Genomic DNA, 15,029 nt, shown 5'->3' with positions numbered 1-15,029 from the left:
TCCAGCGAGTAGGAACGCGCAGAGGGCTCCCTGTGTCCGGCAGCCCGGCCGGCCTCGCCGGTCCTCCCGCGCCCCGATGAGCAAGCGCAAGGCGCCGCAGGAGAACCCCAACCAGGCCATCACCGACCTCCTCAGCGGTGGGTGCCGCCGCTCTGGGCGGAGGGCCGGCCAAGCGGGCCGGAGGGGTTGTAAGACGTTTCAGGGTCCGCCACGGCGGCTCCCGGGCCCCGCGAGGCTCTTGTCAGGCAGGGAGGAAATGGAAGCGGGGCCCCCCGCGGAGAAGCACCCCTGGGCGCCGCGCCGACGGAGCCGGAAAGCCCCTGAAAGCCCCTTGGCTCGGTTCTGAAGAGGCGATACGGCGCCCGGGTTTCCTCCCGGGGCTCCTTGCATGGCGCCCGAACTGCGGCCCTTCGGGCCTCTCTCCCCGGGAAGGCGATGGAAGGCCCCGGGAAGCAGAGTTCGTGCAGGAGCCAGAGAGAGGCCCGCGAAAGAACCTGCAGGCCCCTCGCACCCTGGACGTAAACTCCGTGGCAACACTTGTTTTAGGATGGCAAGCCACCTAGTAGAGCTGTGTTACTATTATCCCTCACTTTCCTATTACCTACTCCCTTAGCATCTTACGACTATCACTTAGTTGTTTGTGTCTTACGATTTATCTTGATTGCTTTTGTTTAGTATCTTATGACTATCATTGAGTTATGATTTATGACGATTGGATTATTATGAACATGGTTTGTTGCTTGTAGGAACTCTGAGGGCTTATGCACCGTAGACAAATGTGTGTGTGTGTCCAATCACATGTTGGCCAATGAAGAATTCTATTAGAAAAATGGTATTTGATTTTGGCTTTGCTCTCCAAGCTTGTTTCAATTTAGTTTCTGAACTTTTTGTTACCAGATAGGTAATATCATCCTCTGGGGCTTTGACTAAAGCCCCAGTAAAAAAAAGCACTCCAAAGCATAATGTTACCACCCCTGTTTCATTGTGGGTATGGTATACTTTTGGTGATGCACATCCTTGTTTTTGCACCAAACATACTTTTTGGATTTATGACCAAAAATTCAACCTTGGTCTCATCAGACCATAACACATTCTCCCACATGCTTTTGTGAGACTTGATGTAGATTTTTGCAAAACATAACCAAGGTTGGATGTTTTGTTTTGAAGAAAAGGCTTCCATCTTAGAACATAGAATATAGAATAACAGAGTTGGAAGGGACCTTGGAGGTCATCTAGTCCAATCCCCCGCATAAACAGGAGAATCTATATCATTTCAGACAAGTGACTGTCCAGTCTGTTCTTGAAAAACCTCCAGTGATGGAGCTAGCTGCTTGAATTTATGAGGGTACAACTCTATTCTCTTGGAAGTTTGGGGATTGGACTAAAGGTCCGTTTCCCAAAATGCTTTTGGACTCCCTCTGTTTTAGTTAGATAGTTTAACAGTGTGCTTTCCTTTACCATTAAAATTAATATAATAGAAATTCATAGTCCCTCCCTATGAACGCCATCCCATTAGAGATGGGAATGGCCTCCACTATGACACTTCCCAAGGCCCTGAAGAGATGGTTCTGCCAATGGGCTTGGAGACCCCAACAAGTGGCTCACAAGATTTGTCGCCAGAGGGATGGGGGATTATTGTTTTTTGTATTGTTTTTATATTGGGATTTTATTCTTATAAGCTGCCCAGCGCCGTTGAGTTAAGGGGCCATATATTTTTAAAAAATAATTAAATAGTTAAATTGAGGTTTTAATTTATGCTCTTCTTTATAACTTTTTCAGAATTGGCCAACTATGAAAAGAATGTGAATAGAGCTATTCATAAATACAATGCTTACAGGTAAGATCTACACTTTGTGAACAATCATCTAATCTGTTTCATATGAAATCTTTCATCACTGTTTTAGAAAATACAGTAGAAATTTTCCTGGTATTTCTTTCTTGCAAGAGGCTGTTCTTGGAATTCTGTCATGCAATTTGGAAAACACTTTTGCCATAGACCAGCTGTCCCCAACCTTTCTGGCTTGGCGGACCAGCGGGAGGGGGAGGGGATGGTTCTGTGTGAGCGGCTGGGACGGGGTTGGGGACCCCCGCCCTAGGCTGACAACGCTGCCCAAATAGGAAGATGCTTTTTTTTCTTGTCCCGTGCAGGAAAGCAGCATCTGTAATATCCAAGTACCCTAGCAAGATAAAAAGTGGGTCCGAAGCAAAGAAATTGGTAAGTTCTGGAGCTAATAAGAATTAAAGAATTTTCCAAAGTTTTTTAGGAGTTCTTAGTTAATACGGTTGGTATTTCAAAGTTCATTAAGAAATTGCTGGATTTTAAATATTCTAAATATAATTAAACCCATTTAAAAAGAAGGTGTTCACTAAACAAGTTCATGAGAAATCTCATACTTCTGTTTTACAGAAAACAAGTCCTATTCTGCTGTAAAAAATAGTTGAGAAATTTTGCACGAATTACTAAATTGAGAACATTTATGTTTGTATGCGAAGAGCTTTTCTGATGTCACTGGTTACTAAATGTAAGATTTGTTTTTTTTAATGTCAACTTCATATTTTTAGGATGGCATAGGAACTAAAATTGCTGAAAAGATCGATGAATTTTTATCTACTGGAAAATTACGTAAGATAGAAAAGGTAAATATTTGAATGCTTAGAGTCTTATTTATGATGATGATGATGATGATGATGATGATGGAAGGGACCTTGGAGGTCTTCTAGTCCAACCCCCTGCTTAGGCAGGAAACCCTATTCAGACAAATTTCATATATATTTTCATTAAAGCTATACTGGACTATTCCATTGGTTAATTGTCCTCACTGTCAGGAAGTTTCTCCTTAATTCCAAGTTGCTTCTCTCTTTGATCAGTTTCCAATCATTATTTCTTGTCCTGTCTTCTGGTGCTTGGGGAATAACATGACCCCCTCTTCTTTGTGGCAGCCCCTCAAGTACTGGAATACTGCTATCATGTCTCCCCTAGAAGTAAGCAGTGGAGTACCACAAGGCTCTGCCTGAGGCCCAGTATTCTTCAATATCTTCATCAGTGACTTAGATGAGGGAATAGAAGGGGAACTCATCCAATTTGCAGGACGCTAAACTGGCAGGAATAGCCAACACCCCAGAAGATAAGCTCAGGATTCAAAAAGATCTTGACAAACTTGAACAATGGGCCCTATCCAACAAAATGAGTTTTAATGTGGAGAAAAGCAAAGTTTTACATTTAGGCAGGAAAAATCAAAGGTTTAAGTACAAATTAGGTGAGACCTGGCTCCTAGTGGCTATGATCAGCAGTGTGCAGCAGCAGCCAAAAAAGCTAATATAATCCTGGGTTGTATAAACAGGCATAGAATCAAGATCATGCAAAGTATTAGTACGCTTTAGTACCTTAGTGAGACCACACCTGGAATACTGCAACCAGTTTTGGTTACCATACTACAAAAAAGATGTTGAGACCTTGGAAAAAGTTCAGAGAAGAGCAACTAAGATGATCAAAGGCCTGGAGACCAAAACATATGAAGAATGGCAGTGGGATTTGGGTTTGGCTAGTGTAAAGAAAAGAAGAAATAAGGGTGACATAGCAGTATTCCAGTATTTGAGAGGCTGCCACAAAGAAGAGGGCAGGGCATCAGATTATTCTCCAAAGCACCAGAGGGCAGGACAAGAAACAATGGTTGGAAATTGATCAAAGAGAGAAGCAACCTGGAATTAAGGAGAAACTTCCTAACAGGGAGGACAATTAACCAGTGGAACAGCTTTGTCTTCAGAAATCGTGGGCACTCCATCACTGGAAGTTTTTAAGAAGAGACTGGACAGTCACTTGTCTGAGATGGTATAGGTCCTCCTGCTTGAGTGGGGGGCTAGACTAGAAGACCTTCAAGGTTCTATTCTATTCTCTCTGTAATTCATATGCTAATATACAGCTCTCATGCATCCTTATGATAATATCCTGTGTGTGTGTGTAAAACTCAAAGTAGTGATTTTATTATATTTTCCTTCCTCTAGATTCGACAAGATGACACAAGCTCTTCTATCAATTTACTGACCAGAGTTAGTGGCATAGGGTAAATTTATGTGCATATTTAATCTTAAACTGCCAGAACGGGTATTTGGAAAAGGCAAATAATTGAAATCTAAAAAACAGGAATCAGGTTTCCTGAACAAAATAATACTAATAAAAGTAATTAAGAGCCGAGGTGGCGCAGCAGTTAGAGTGCAGTACTGCAGGCCACTTTAGCTGACTGTGTTCAGCAGGTCAGCGGTTCAAATCTCACCGGCTCAAGGTTGACTCAGCCTTCCATCCTTCCAGGGTAGGTAAAATGAGGACCCAGATTGTTGGGGGCAATGTAAATATACATTGCTTACTGGTGTACACCGCTTAGAGAGTGCTTGCACTTAAAGCGGTATATAAGTCTCATAAATAAATAAATAAATAAATTACGACTATTCTTAATAGTAGTATGCTTGGGATAACACATATTCATCATCCCACAAAAGTATATTGTTGTTGTTATTATTATTGCCCACTGAGGCACTCCTTGATATGGTTATGGGGCTTATGTGTTCTGACGAAAGTGAGAGCTTTGCCAGAGGTTCACTCATACTGGACAGGTCTCATAAGAGGTGTCAGACAAAATATCTCTTCCATAAAAAATATAATGAGACCACAGTAAATTACAGAAATTTGTAGCAGCTTAGTTGTTGAAGGTAGTATGCACAAGTGGGGCTGCGAGCACGCAAGCACCGACCCACCACTCATGCGACCCAGTTACGAATAGACCACAACCCAGTAGTGAGCCACGGCCCACAGGTTGGGAACCCCTGCCATACACTAAAATACATGCTGTAAACCTTCTCTCTCGGTTTTACTTGTTTGGTATTTCCTCAGCTCTGAATATGTCAGAACCCATTTTCCTGGTTGGGGGAGGATTTGATTCGTCCCTTTCTGGCTTCTTTCTGTGGGTTCTGTCATTCTCCTGAAGGGGAGGGAGGAGGCCCTATGGAATGCACTATTTCCTTTTTCTTTTGCTATAATGTATTCTCTCTGCTGTTTCTATCTGCTTGCTCTTTGAGCTGTTTCCCCTTGATGTCTCCCCTGGGGTGAGAAAGGAATGTGCCACCGGCCATCTGGCTTATCTCTCGCTGGGGAAGAGAAAGGTGTGAAGACTCCCTTATCAGCTCCATTCCCACAGCAGACTTAACACCTGGGGATTAGCTCATTTGAACTGACCTGATGAACTATTGGGTGGGGTTTGCTTGGGGCTCTTTTAACCTATTGATTTGAGTGGGAAGCCCTCAGATCTTGCCTTCTATGCCTGCTGTCAGCTTCTTCTAATAAAAGTTCCTTTTGGAATGAAATGGTTCCAAGAGTCCTGCTTTCTTGGGATGAGGTTTTGAAGCAGGTCCTTACAGAATAGCTTTAGTTTTCTTTGCTTCCCAAAGATTTTGAATTGCTACTATCTTATCTTTCTGAATTATTTCTACCATTTTGGTTAAGTAATCTGTCAGTTTTCTTACTCAGATGTATTAATTTGAGCTCTGCTGAGATTTTACAGTGTAAATTCTGTCCAGTTATTAATGAGTTACCTTTTTCTTTGCAGTCCTGCTGCTGCGAGGAAACTAGTAGATGAAGGTATTAAAACATTGGAAGGTGAGCCATTAAAAGTTTATTACTTGCATATCTACCTTTAGATCTGAAAATTGAGAGATTTGTTGAGCACCCTGCTGAGACAGGTTAGCAGATACCCTGCAAACAGAGTCTCCCTCACTCCCCTGTTAAAAAGAATCTTGTTGCTCAGTTAGGCTTGATTCTCCTGCATGATGATGTTATGTCAGTGTAACTGATGTATTAAAAAATTGTTTGTATGATATGTTAGGTGTTATAGTATTTTTGTTTTGTTAAAAGAATATGTTATGTGTTGATGGAATATTAAAATTAACACAGAAATCAAATTGTTCCTGCAGTAATTAAATTTCTGACACCTCTGTCTGTCTGTCTGTCTGTCTGTCTGTCTGTCTGTGTCTCTCTCTCTCTCTCTCTCTCTCTCTCTCTGACTTAAAGTTTTCAAGACAATAGATAGCTTGTTTTAGGAAAGACTTGGCTTTTCAAGAAAGCTTGTTTTTCAAGAAATACAACTGATTCCATACTCTGTTTTTTCTAGATTTAAAGAAAAATGAACATAAATTGAATCATCACCAACGCATTGGATTAAAGTAAGATCTGCTTACTTTATTCATATGGGGGAAGGGAAGACAGTGTTTTCATACCTAGGAAAGGTGCCTCATTTTTATATTATGATTGTTTTGATTCACAAGAACCTAACAGTTGACCGCAGGGTGAGAGGAGCTGAACTTGGGGAAGCAGATTATTTTCCATTTTGGTATTTTAGAGGAACAAATAGATGCATTGAAACTTACACTGTGTGTCCTTGAAAATAGACATTTCTATTCTCAAAGCAAATGCCAATACTATTGGATTATTTAAAAATTGTATCTCAGTTGTGAAAAACGTTTCTTGAGTAATCTATTAGTGGTCCTCATTATTTCTGCTCCTAATAGCAAAGAGGGCGTGGCAGGGCGTAGCAGTGGAATTTTTAGTTGCAACATTCAGTTGTTATTTAGAATGAACTGCTATAAAATTGATCTAATGTGGTGCAGTGGTTAGAATGCAGCACTGCAGGCTAACTCACTGGTTACTCCAGGAGTTCAATTCTGAGTGGCTCAAGGTTGACTCAGCCTTCCATCCTTCCAAGGTAGGTAAAATGAGGACCCAGATTGTTGGGGGCCATAGACTGTAAACTGCTCACAGAGGGCTGTAAAGCACTGTGAAGTAGTATATAAGTCTAAGTGCCATTGCTATTTCTAAACTCTGTCTAATATGCACGGTCATTTTCTTTAATGTTGATGTGCTTAAGTCCCAGGCAGCATTTGATGCCAATCTAAGCATTTCATTTCAACAGAATTTGTTTCAAAATAAATCTTGTGGATCACAGCCACAATTCATGCCTGATCCTTATTTATTTTGCATGCACAGATACTTCAAAGACTTTGAAAAAAGAATTCCTAGGAAGGAGATGCTTGAAATGCAGGTAAACAATTATAACTCCTTCCTCTGAAGACAAAAGCATATGAATTCATGAGAGATCAAATGACTTGATCTGTTTCTTCACAACAGGACGTTGTATTGAGTGAAGTGAAGAAAGTAGACCCTGCCTATATTGCTACTGTTTGTGGCAGTTTTCGCCGAGGTTGGTGTTCCATATTTTTCCTTGCCTGCCATGTGACTTTGGGACTCTATTGCTAGAATGTGGGCTAGAGGACTACATACGGGTTTCCCTTTCTTCTGAGTTCCATGCTTACCACATCTTGAGTTCCTTCCAAATAAGCAGACCTTTCATTAATGTGTCTGCAGCAGAGATCTGAGGATCATGGTGAGCAAGTTGCTGACAATTTGGCCCATCAGATAAAGCAGCAGTAAGTCCACCAACAATAAGCCCTAGCTTGATTTTTGGGGGTGGGCTAGGTTGCTTTTCTCCTTGTTAGTTTCCATCCATTGTTTCTCGTCTTGCCTTTTGGTACTTTAGAAAATAGGTTGACCCTCTTCATCTTTGTCGGAGCCCCTCAAACATTGAAACAATGCTATTATGTCTCCCTTAGTGCATCTTTTCATTAGACTAGACCTACCCAATTCCTGCAACCGTTCTTCCTGTTTTAGCCTCCAGTCCCCTAATCATTCTTGATGCTCTTTTCTGCACTCTTTCCAGAGTCTCTACATCTTTTTTATATTGTGTACTGTTTTTATATTGTAGACTATTACAGAGGCAGCAGGAAATTTGTACTTTCAGTGCTGCAAGATTGCTATTGGCCCTCCCAGGTAAACCAAAAGAAAACCTGACCGAATGAGCTAATTCTACTTTATGTAAGGCTTCATTAACAGAATTGTGCAAGTCTGAAAGTACAAATCTTCTACTGTCATTTTTAATAGCACTTCATAGATTTCTCTTAAATTGTAAACCCATTTCCAAGGCAGAACTAACTTGTGCTGTCTGGCCTTGCTTTGAAAGGTGCAGAATCCAGTGGAGATATGGATATCCTGCTGACACATCCAGACTTCACTTCAGAATCTGCCAAGAAGGTAGGTTTTCTCTTTGGATAATCCTCTTGTAATCAAGACACCAGCAATTATTGAAATCCAAGGGTTCTTTTCTGTTCCCAGGAAATCCAAGAAACTACCTGAAAGATGGCAAATTACTTTGGGATTAATCTCTTTAAAAATATTGCCATTTCATTCTCAGCCAGATTTTTCATGACTATATCAAAGGTTATGGACGTAGTATTTGAATAAAAGGAAGATACAATTTCCTGTGCAGGGACTGAAACCATTCCTAAACTTTTCTGAGGTCCAGATGAGGCACCAGGATAGCATTCTCAAGCAGTTTGATTCTCTTCCTGATTGTGACACGGTTGTTTCTTTTCAAGCCAAAGCTTTTGCATCAAGTTGTGGAGCAGCTGGAAAGCATTTGCTTTGTTACAGACACACTCTCAAAGGGAGAAACCAAATTCATGGTGAGTCTTCTTTTTTTCCTAAACAAATATTTTATGTGTCTTAAAAAGTCCTGCTTCTCGGGGGAATATTATGGCCTCCCTGAGGGCTGGTCTGTGATCCTCTTCTGACCACAGGTGGTTTCATGACCACCTTCCCTCAGACTTCCTCACCTTCGTGCCCTATGGCCAACCTGGTTGAGATGCTTTGCCACGGTTGGCAATGTTGCCTGGGAACTTGGGAAGATGCCAACCCAACATAAGTAAAATGGGTCAGATTGCAGAATACTGAACTGGGCAAATGATTCAGAAAAGCCCAGAACTGTCTCATCTATTCCATTCTCTGTATATTCTATTGTATTATTCTGCTCTGTTCTTTTCTGTTCTGCTCCGTTCAGTTCTGTTCTATCTATAGTATTAGAATTGAGAGAAAAAAACTCAGGTTAACTCAGAAGGACTTTCAGATAGGTTTTCAGCTTCAGAAGAATTTTGGCTTTGTTCAATAGAAGGGTGTTAAGGTGGAGACATTTTTGCTGTGGTTTTTTGTTTGTTTGTTTTTTGCTAAAAAGCTATTTGGAAAAAGATGAAAAAAATGTGGTACTCTTTACATGCCCTCCAATTTTACCTTATGTCACGACTGACCTCTGATTCTCATTGCCTTGTTTTATTGAGCATTCCTAAAGTTGACTTTACATTTAACATGATCTGAATTCTGTATTTTTCATGGACATCGAGCACATATTCTGAGATTGCTTCTTTTGCAAACATAGGCAATAGTGCTAATGTTAATAGGCACAAGGGATGTTGTCTGCAGAGGTCCAAAAGGATCTCTTAAGAGCCAAAGGCCAGATATCCGGCTTTGAATATTATTATTGTTGTTGTTATTGTCGTTATTGTTGTTGTCGTCATTGTCATCATCATCATCATCCATCTGGTCCTGGTGATTTGAACTTGTCTATAATGGATTGGTGTTCTCTTACAGATAGTGGTTAATTGAATCAATATCCAATTGATTGATTTATGGAAGAATGCTCTAAAAGAATTATAAAATTTGACAAGTTTTTTGCTTTTCTATATTTCTTATTTAATCAGTTGCCATATTGGAAAGAAGTACGGTAGACCTGCAATCATTTTTTCTTGTTCTTCTGGTTCTAGGGTGTATGTCAACTCCCAAGTAGAGATGATGACATCATCTATCCATACAGGAGAATTGATATCAGGTAAATCAGAAGATGAGATTAAAAATCCAGCAGTATTTAAAGGGAAGTTGTAGAGTCCATGCTTAGCCAACTTACTAGGAACAATGAAAAAACAAAAGGAAAAGTCATAGATGTGTAACTCCATGTATCCATAGAACTCAAGCTGAACCACTGTGCAACTAGTAAGCAAGATTAGCAGAGTAGTTGAAAGAACTCAGCAACCTGGATCAACCACAACCACACCTTGTGGCTTTCTGTTTTTGCTTCCCAGCAGCTGCTGCCATGTGGGGCTTAGATTCTGAATGTCTTTGATAAACAGGGACTTAGTCTGACTCAGACAGTGATACAGGATCTCTGTGGAAAGTAGGGAGAAATCTTCCTTGGAGCTTAGAAGGTTTCCTTCCATAAGTTCTCAACTTAAGACATTAATTCAGCCACCATTCGAAATTACAACGGTGCTTGAATGAATAGTGGTTACAACTGTAAACCCCCCCCCCAGAGTTCTGCCTCTCCCCCTGGTCATGTGATTACCGTTTGTGATGTTTGCTGCTGGCTTCCCAAAAAGTAAATGGGGAACTTGGCAGGAAAGGTCACAAGTCTCTAGGGTAAGTCTCCCCCAGCCACACTCCCACGCTCGGCCCTTCAGTGCTTGCGCCCTCCCAGCTGCACACTGCTGCACACCCGCCTTAAGTCCAGCCTTGCCTCCTCTGCCACTTGGGCATCAGCATGCACCCTCCCAAGCTTTGTGGGTGCCTCCTTCACACTCTTGTGCACTTTCACCAAGCTTGCCACACCTGTGTATCTTCACATACACACCTTGCACCCTCACGCACCCTCCCTGCTCCATCCTCCAACACACTCCCCAAGCCTCACTGTGCTTCCCTTGCATCTCGCATTGTAACCACTGCAGCTACTAATGTTGTAATTTGAGGACTACCTGCACTGCCAGGCCAGCAGTGCCAGTGCCTCTCTTGACTGTCTCATAGGCTGATTCCCAAGGACCAGTATTACTGTGGAGTCCTCTACTTCACTGGAAGTGACCTCTTCAATAAAAACATGCGAGCCCACGCCTTGGAAATGGGCTTCACCCTCAACGAGTACACGATCCGGCCTCTCGGCGTCACTGGTAAGTACTCTTCCTTGTCCTCTCGGAGAGCTGGCTGACAAAGAGCTTTTTTGCCTGAGTGTAATGCCACAAATCCCAAATTTTGTTCAAGCAAAGCCATGTTGTATTGTCTAGTCCTCATCAGTTTAGGACGAGGAAAACGCTTTCTTGTGTCAACAAGAAGGAATGCTTTGGTTGATGGGCGTTTGTTAACACTGCTAATAGCCGTCCAATCTTTTTGTTCTCTTTTGCCGGTTTCTGTCCTTCTCCCTATAATGGTTGGCAAAAGGTCTGAAGGGTCTCTCCTCTAGAAGGAAGCAGAAGCTGGCACTGTCAGGCCTGGCCAAGTGGAAGTTGTTTCCACAAAGCAACGCTGCCTATGCATCGGAGGCCTCCTCTTCCTCTTCTTCACTTAACAGGCCTTCTGGCCGGGGAATTGGGCCTCTCTCGCTAGGGTGATAACCAGGTGGAACTCTCTGGCTCTGAATTGGCAGGAGTTGCGGGGGAGCCACTCCCTGTGGACAGCGAGAAGGACATCTTTGACTACCTCCAGTGGCAGTACCGGGAGCCGAAAGAGCGGAGTGAATAGCCACCAGGCCCTGGAAGGTGCTTTCCGAAGCAGAGCTGGAAGCTGTCCTGGGATTAGACTTGACTGCTGTCCTGTCCTGGAAAATCTGTGGCAGGGAGAGGAGGGGGAAGCAACGGGTTTTTAAAACCTGCTTCAAGCGTGCAAACCAAGCGTGCAAATCAAGCATTTGCCATAACCAATAAACATGAAACATTACTTTGGCTTGATTTAAAAAAGAAATTCAACCTTATCTTCCTTTAAAGTTACGATGTTTCTAATTTCCTGAAATAATTAGTAGCAAATGAGGAGGTAAAATCCTGTCGTGAGAGTTGGCTGATTCCTCAAAAGCTGTCCTTGTCTCGGGAAGTTGGGGCGATTCTGCCCACAAGAACTCTCCTGGACAAGAATTTTATTCATGCTCAAACTTTCCTTCACCAAGGAGAGCCAGTGTTGAGACTGTAGGAACCATGTCGAGGACGTTACAAAACCTTTTTATTTTATTTTATTTTAAGCAGGTATTTCTAGTGCTTATTCCTGTTCCAATTGCAGCAGATCAAAAATAGTTTAAACGAAGGAATAACCGTTGAAAAATATGGATTTGTTTACTTTTTTCTCTCGGAAGAGAGCTGTTGTTTCAAGAAAATTGTGTTTCCAGTATTTTGCAGAAGACTTCACTAGAAAGCATCGAAAACCCTGTAAAATCTTCTAGATTTCCACTTCAGTTGAAAGGTACCAAGCCGCTTACTCATAGGGAGGAGCTCCAAGCCAAGCATTCTCGCCTCAGGCACGTGCACTTCATGCCACTCTGAGGTGACAAGAGAATGCAGAGCTCAGTAGATCTTTGAAGTTACATTTGAGATGTGAAAAGTTTCACATTATGCACAGCAGCAGCAGCATCCAGCCACAGAACTGAATCAGGTGAGGGGCTTAGTCCAGTCAAGTTGTAAGGGAACAGGTGGCGGTTCAAAGAAATGAGAAGCATGCTTTTAGAAGCCTACATGTTAGAAATGCTCCAATGCTATTTTGGAGGTTTGTTTAGACACACACAAAGCAAATATTTTAACTGGACATTATTTCACAAGTACTCTAGAATTAACTGTTATACTTTTTGAGCACCTATCGACTGCAGTGTTCAGTATTCCTCTCCAGTCTGTGAGCAGCAGAACACAGCTCACCTTCATTCCCAATTCTGCCTTAGCAGCCAGGGAGACTCGGGAATCTGTCCCCAAGAGACAGAAACTTTAGATGCAGTAGAAGACCCCTTCCCTTAATAGGAGGAGGGGGTCTTCTATTGCAGGGAACAGGTCACCTGCCAGTTTTGATCCTGGGAAAGGGCTCTGCCCAAGAGATCCATCTTCCCTGTGCTCCTGCTGCTGCTCCCCCAGAGAGGGGTGAAAGAGTATCTTTAGCTGTTCTCCCGTGAGCTGGGCATTTCAGCACCCAATCTGTGGTGGGCAGGTACATGTTCTGACATGTTTGGATGTGCATGCAAGAATCTTCCGGACCACCCTGGAAATGTGTCAGAAATACATCTACACAATCCTACAAATTGGGCACTAGCATGGTGGTTTTGGGTGGGAGCTAGAGAGGCCCTGCCTTTCCCCCTTTCCATAAAACATCTTCCTGGGATAAAAGGTAGGGCAGCTGCTCACAGACAGACACCTGCCATTCCTCCAACCTCCGATGGCTGTTGGGCCCAGAAGGAGAGCTCTGATCTCTCCCTGCCCACAGAAGCAGAGTGAGCTTGCAGCGGCCTCAGTCATCAGAGCAGAGCAGATTCCCACAAAGGCTGCTGTCACAGTGGTCCAGCAATAAGTTCTCTAGGAAATGGCTGGCAAGCATATTTCTGCTAAAGCAGTGAGCCCCGGAGGCCTATTACTATTGATACCATCTTTGTTTTTATTTCTATTTGCAGGTCTTTGTATTTTGACTTCTCCAGTTCTTCCTGTTCTATTCTGCTGTCCCCAGGCACTGCCACGTCCATTATCCAGACCTTTTCTTTGACTTTCTTATTGACAGTTGTTAAGTCAGGGCTGTTACGTGTCAGCTACCTGTCTGTTTGAATTCTAAAGTCCCAAAGCATTGTAGCGTCTTCATTTTCTATTGCTCTGACTATTTTGTGGTCCCATCAGTTCTTGTTTGCAAGCAGATGGTATTTCTTGCAGATATTCCAGTGCACCATTGTTATTACTTTGTCATGCATTGTCTGTAGTCAGTCTGCAATCTTATTGCAGCAGCTACTGTTACCAGGTAGTCTAATGTTTCTTCAGCTTCTTTGCAGTGGAAGCATTTCTCTTCTTAGTTCTAGCTTTGTGTGCATTTGTTGTTCTAAGGCTTGGTCTTCTTTGGCCAGAATAAGCCCCTCTGTATCTTTCTTCAGTGTTCCTGCTCTTAGCCATTGCCAGGTTGTTATCTGCTTTGCCTGCTATATTTTTAAAGTAGTGGCCATGTAATATTTTGTCTTCCTGTGTCTCTTTTCTGTTCATTTGGTTTTTCTTGTAGGCCAATTTTGTCTTTCCAGTACTCAGTAGGCCTTTCTGCTATACTAGCTTCAGTGCATCTTCTTCTTTGTCCTTCAGATATTCTTCCAGTGTCCTTTTTTTCTTTAACTGCCTGATGTACTTGCAACATTCCATGCCACCCATTTTCCTTGATAAGTAGAGTCTATCAACATCGTTGTATGAATGTAGGTCATGATTCATTGTCATTATTTTTCTGGCCTTCCTGTCCAGGGCTTTTGATTTGTTAATGTAGCCTTATAATAGCCTTACAATAAAGTAGATTTAGCTCATCAAATTCTGTCTCCTGTCTGGTTTAGGTTTACCTGGGAGGCTGATATAATCTTGCAAGTCTGAAGATACAAACTTGCTGCCTTTAACATCGAGTTTTTTAACAGTCAAATCAGTTAAGTTAGGCCCTTCTTAAGTTTCTTTCTCTGACCCCCTGGGAACTCCTCTGTCTTGCTTGTCTGATTATTCCTTAGGCAGCATATCGTTTCCTCCTCTGCCAAGGTCATCCACACATTCCATTAGACATGCTCTTTCTGAATGCATCTCTTATCCTTTGTTCTACCTTTATTTAAACAAATGATTTCTCTTTTTGAAGCAGCTGACAAGTGTTGCTTGATGCAATGAGAGAGCGCTTCCCCACTTCACCTTGCATCTCTCACCCCCATATCTACCAGACTGTTTTTTTCAGGATACATCTAAGCACAGGTTTAGTGCTATTCCAAAATGACATTAACCTTATGTCTAAAAGCAGAATACGTATGCAAACCTAGAACTTTTTCCCAGCCCCAATTCCCACGTTACGAAGATTGGTTGGTGCATGTACCTGCCCCCCCCCCCCACCCCTCATCAGATGACTGATACAGTATGGGAAACAAAATAAAGCCTCTACCCATGCTTTAACTTATCCCATAGTATTTACATCTGCAAAGGCGCTCTCCTTTATCTGCTGCACCCCTGAAATAGCCTGGGGCTTGGCGATTGGAATAATCAAATTTGTATCATCCTATTCTTCAGTGGGTTCGAGTACTGGAGGAAAGCTCATGAACAGAGCGGCGAGGAAGAACCCAGTGTTTGATAAGAGTGATCCCACCTTCCGTTCCATTACAGGT

General features: G+C 42.4%; 1 protein-coding gene across 5 annotated transcripts in view; it reads left to right on the top strand.

Moving 5' to 3' along the window:
- Positions 1 to 3: 3 nt before the first annotated feature.
- POLB (DNA polymerase beta) overlaps positions 4 to 15,029 on the top strand; it is a 27,456-nt gene continuing 12,430 nt past the window's right edge. For 4 of the 5 annotated variants that reach the window (XR_005554415.1, XM_039324254.1, XM_039324253.1 and 1 more), the window contains exons 1-14: positions 4 to 137; positions 1,780 to 1,837; positions 2,149 to 2,215; positions 2,563 to 2,637; positions 4,003 to 4,061; positions 5,598 to 5,647; positions 6,159 to 6,210; positions 7,031 to 7,085; positions 7,172 to 7,244; positions 8,061 to 8,131; positions 8,476 to 8,562; positions 9,694 to 9,758; positions 10,724 to 10,863; positions 14,935 to 15,027. Coding sequence is in view for 4 of the 5 variants with exons in the window: in XM_039324254.1 (XP_039180188.1) it covers positions 77 to 137; positions 1,780 to 1,837; positions 2,149 to 2,215; positions 2,563 to 2,637; positions 4,003 to 4,061; positions 5,598 to 5,647; positions 6,159 to 6,210; positions 7,031 to 7,085; positions 7,172 to 7,244; positions 8,061 to 8,131; positions 8,476 to 8,562; positions 9,694 to 9,758; positions 10,724 to 10,863; positions 14,935 to 15,027 (1,006 nt within the window). In the remaining variant the exon portion in view is untranslated. Of the gene's footprint in view, positions 138 to 1,779; positions 1,838 to 2,148; positions 2,216 to 2,562; positions 2,638 to 4,002; positions 4,062 to 5,597; positions 5,648 to 6,158; positions 6,211 to 7,030; positions 7,086 to 7,171; positions 7,245 to 8,060; positions 8,132 to 8,475; positions 8,563 to 9,693; positions 9,759 to 10,723; positions 10,864 to 11,336; positions 11,651 to 14,934; positions 15,028 to 15,029 lie in introns of those variants that run through there. The other variant, XM_039324256.1, reaches the window with a different exon arrangement.

Source organism: Crotalus tigris, unplaced genomic scaffold (assembly GCF_016545835.1).
Source record: "Crotalus tigris isolate CLP2741 ecotype Arizona unplaced genomic scaffold, ASM1654583v1 scf7180000024293.1627790, whole genome shotgun sequence".
Lineage (NCBI taxonomy): Eukaryota > Metazoa > Chordata > Lepidosauria > Squamata > Viperidae > Crotalus > Crotalus tigris.
This window is presented reverse-complemented; position numbering and strand designations above follow the sequence as displayed.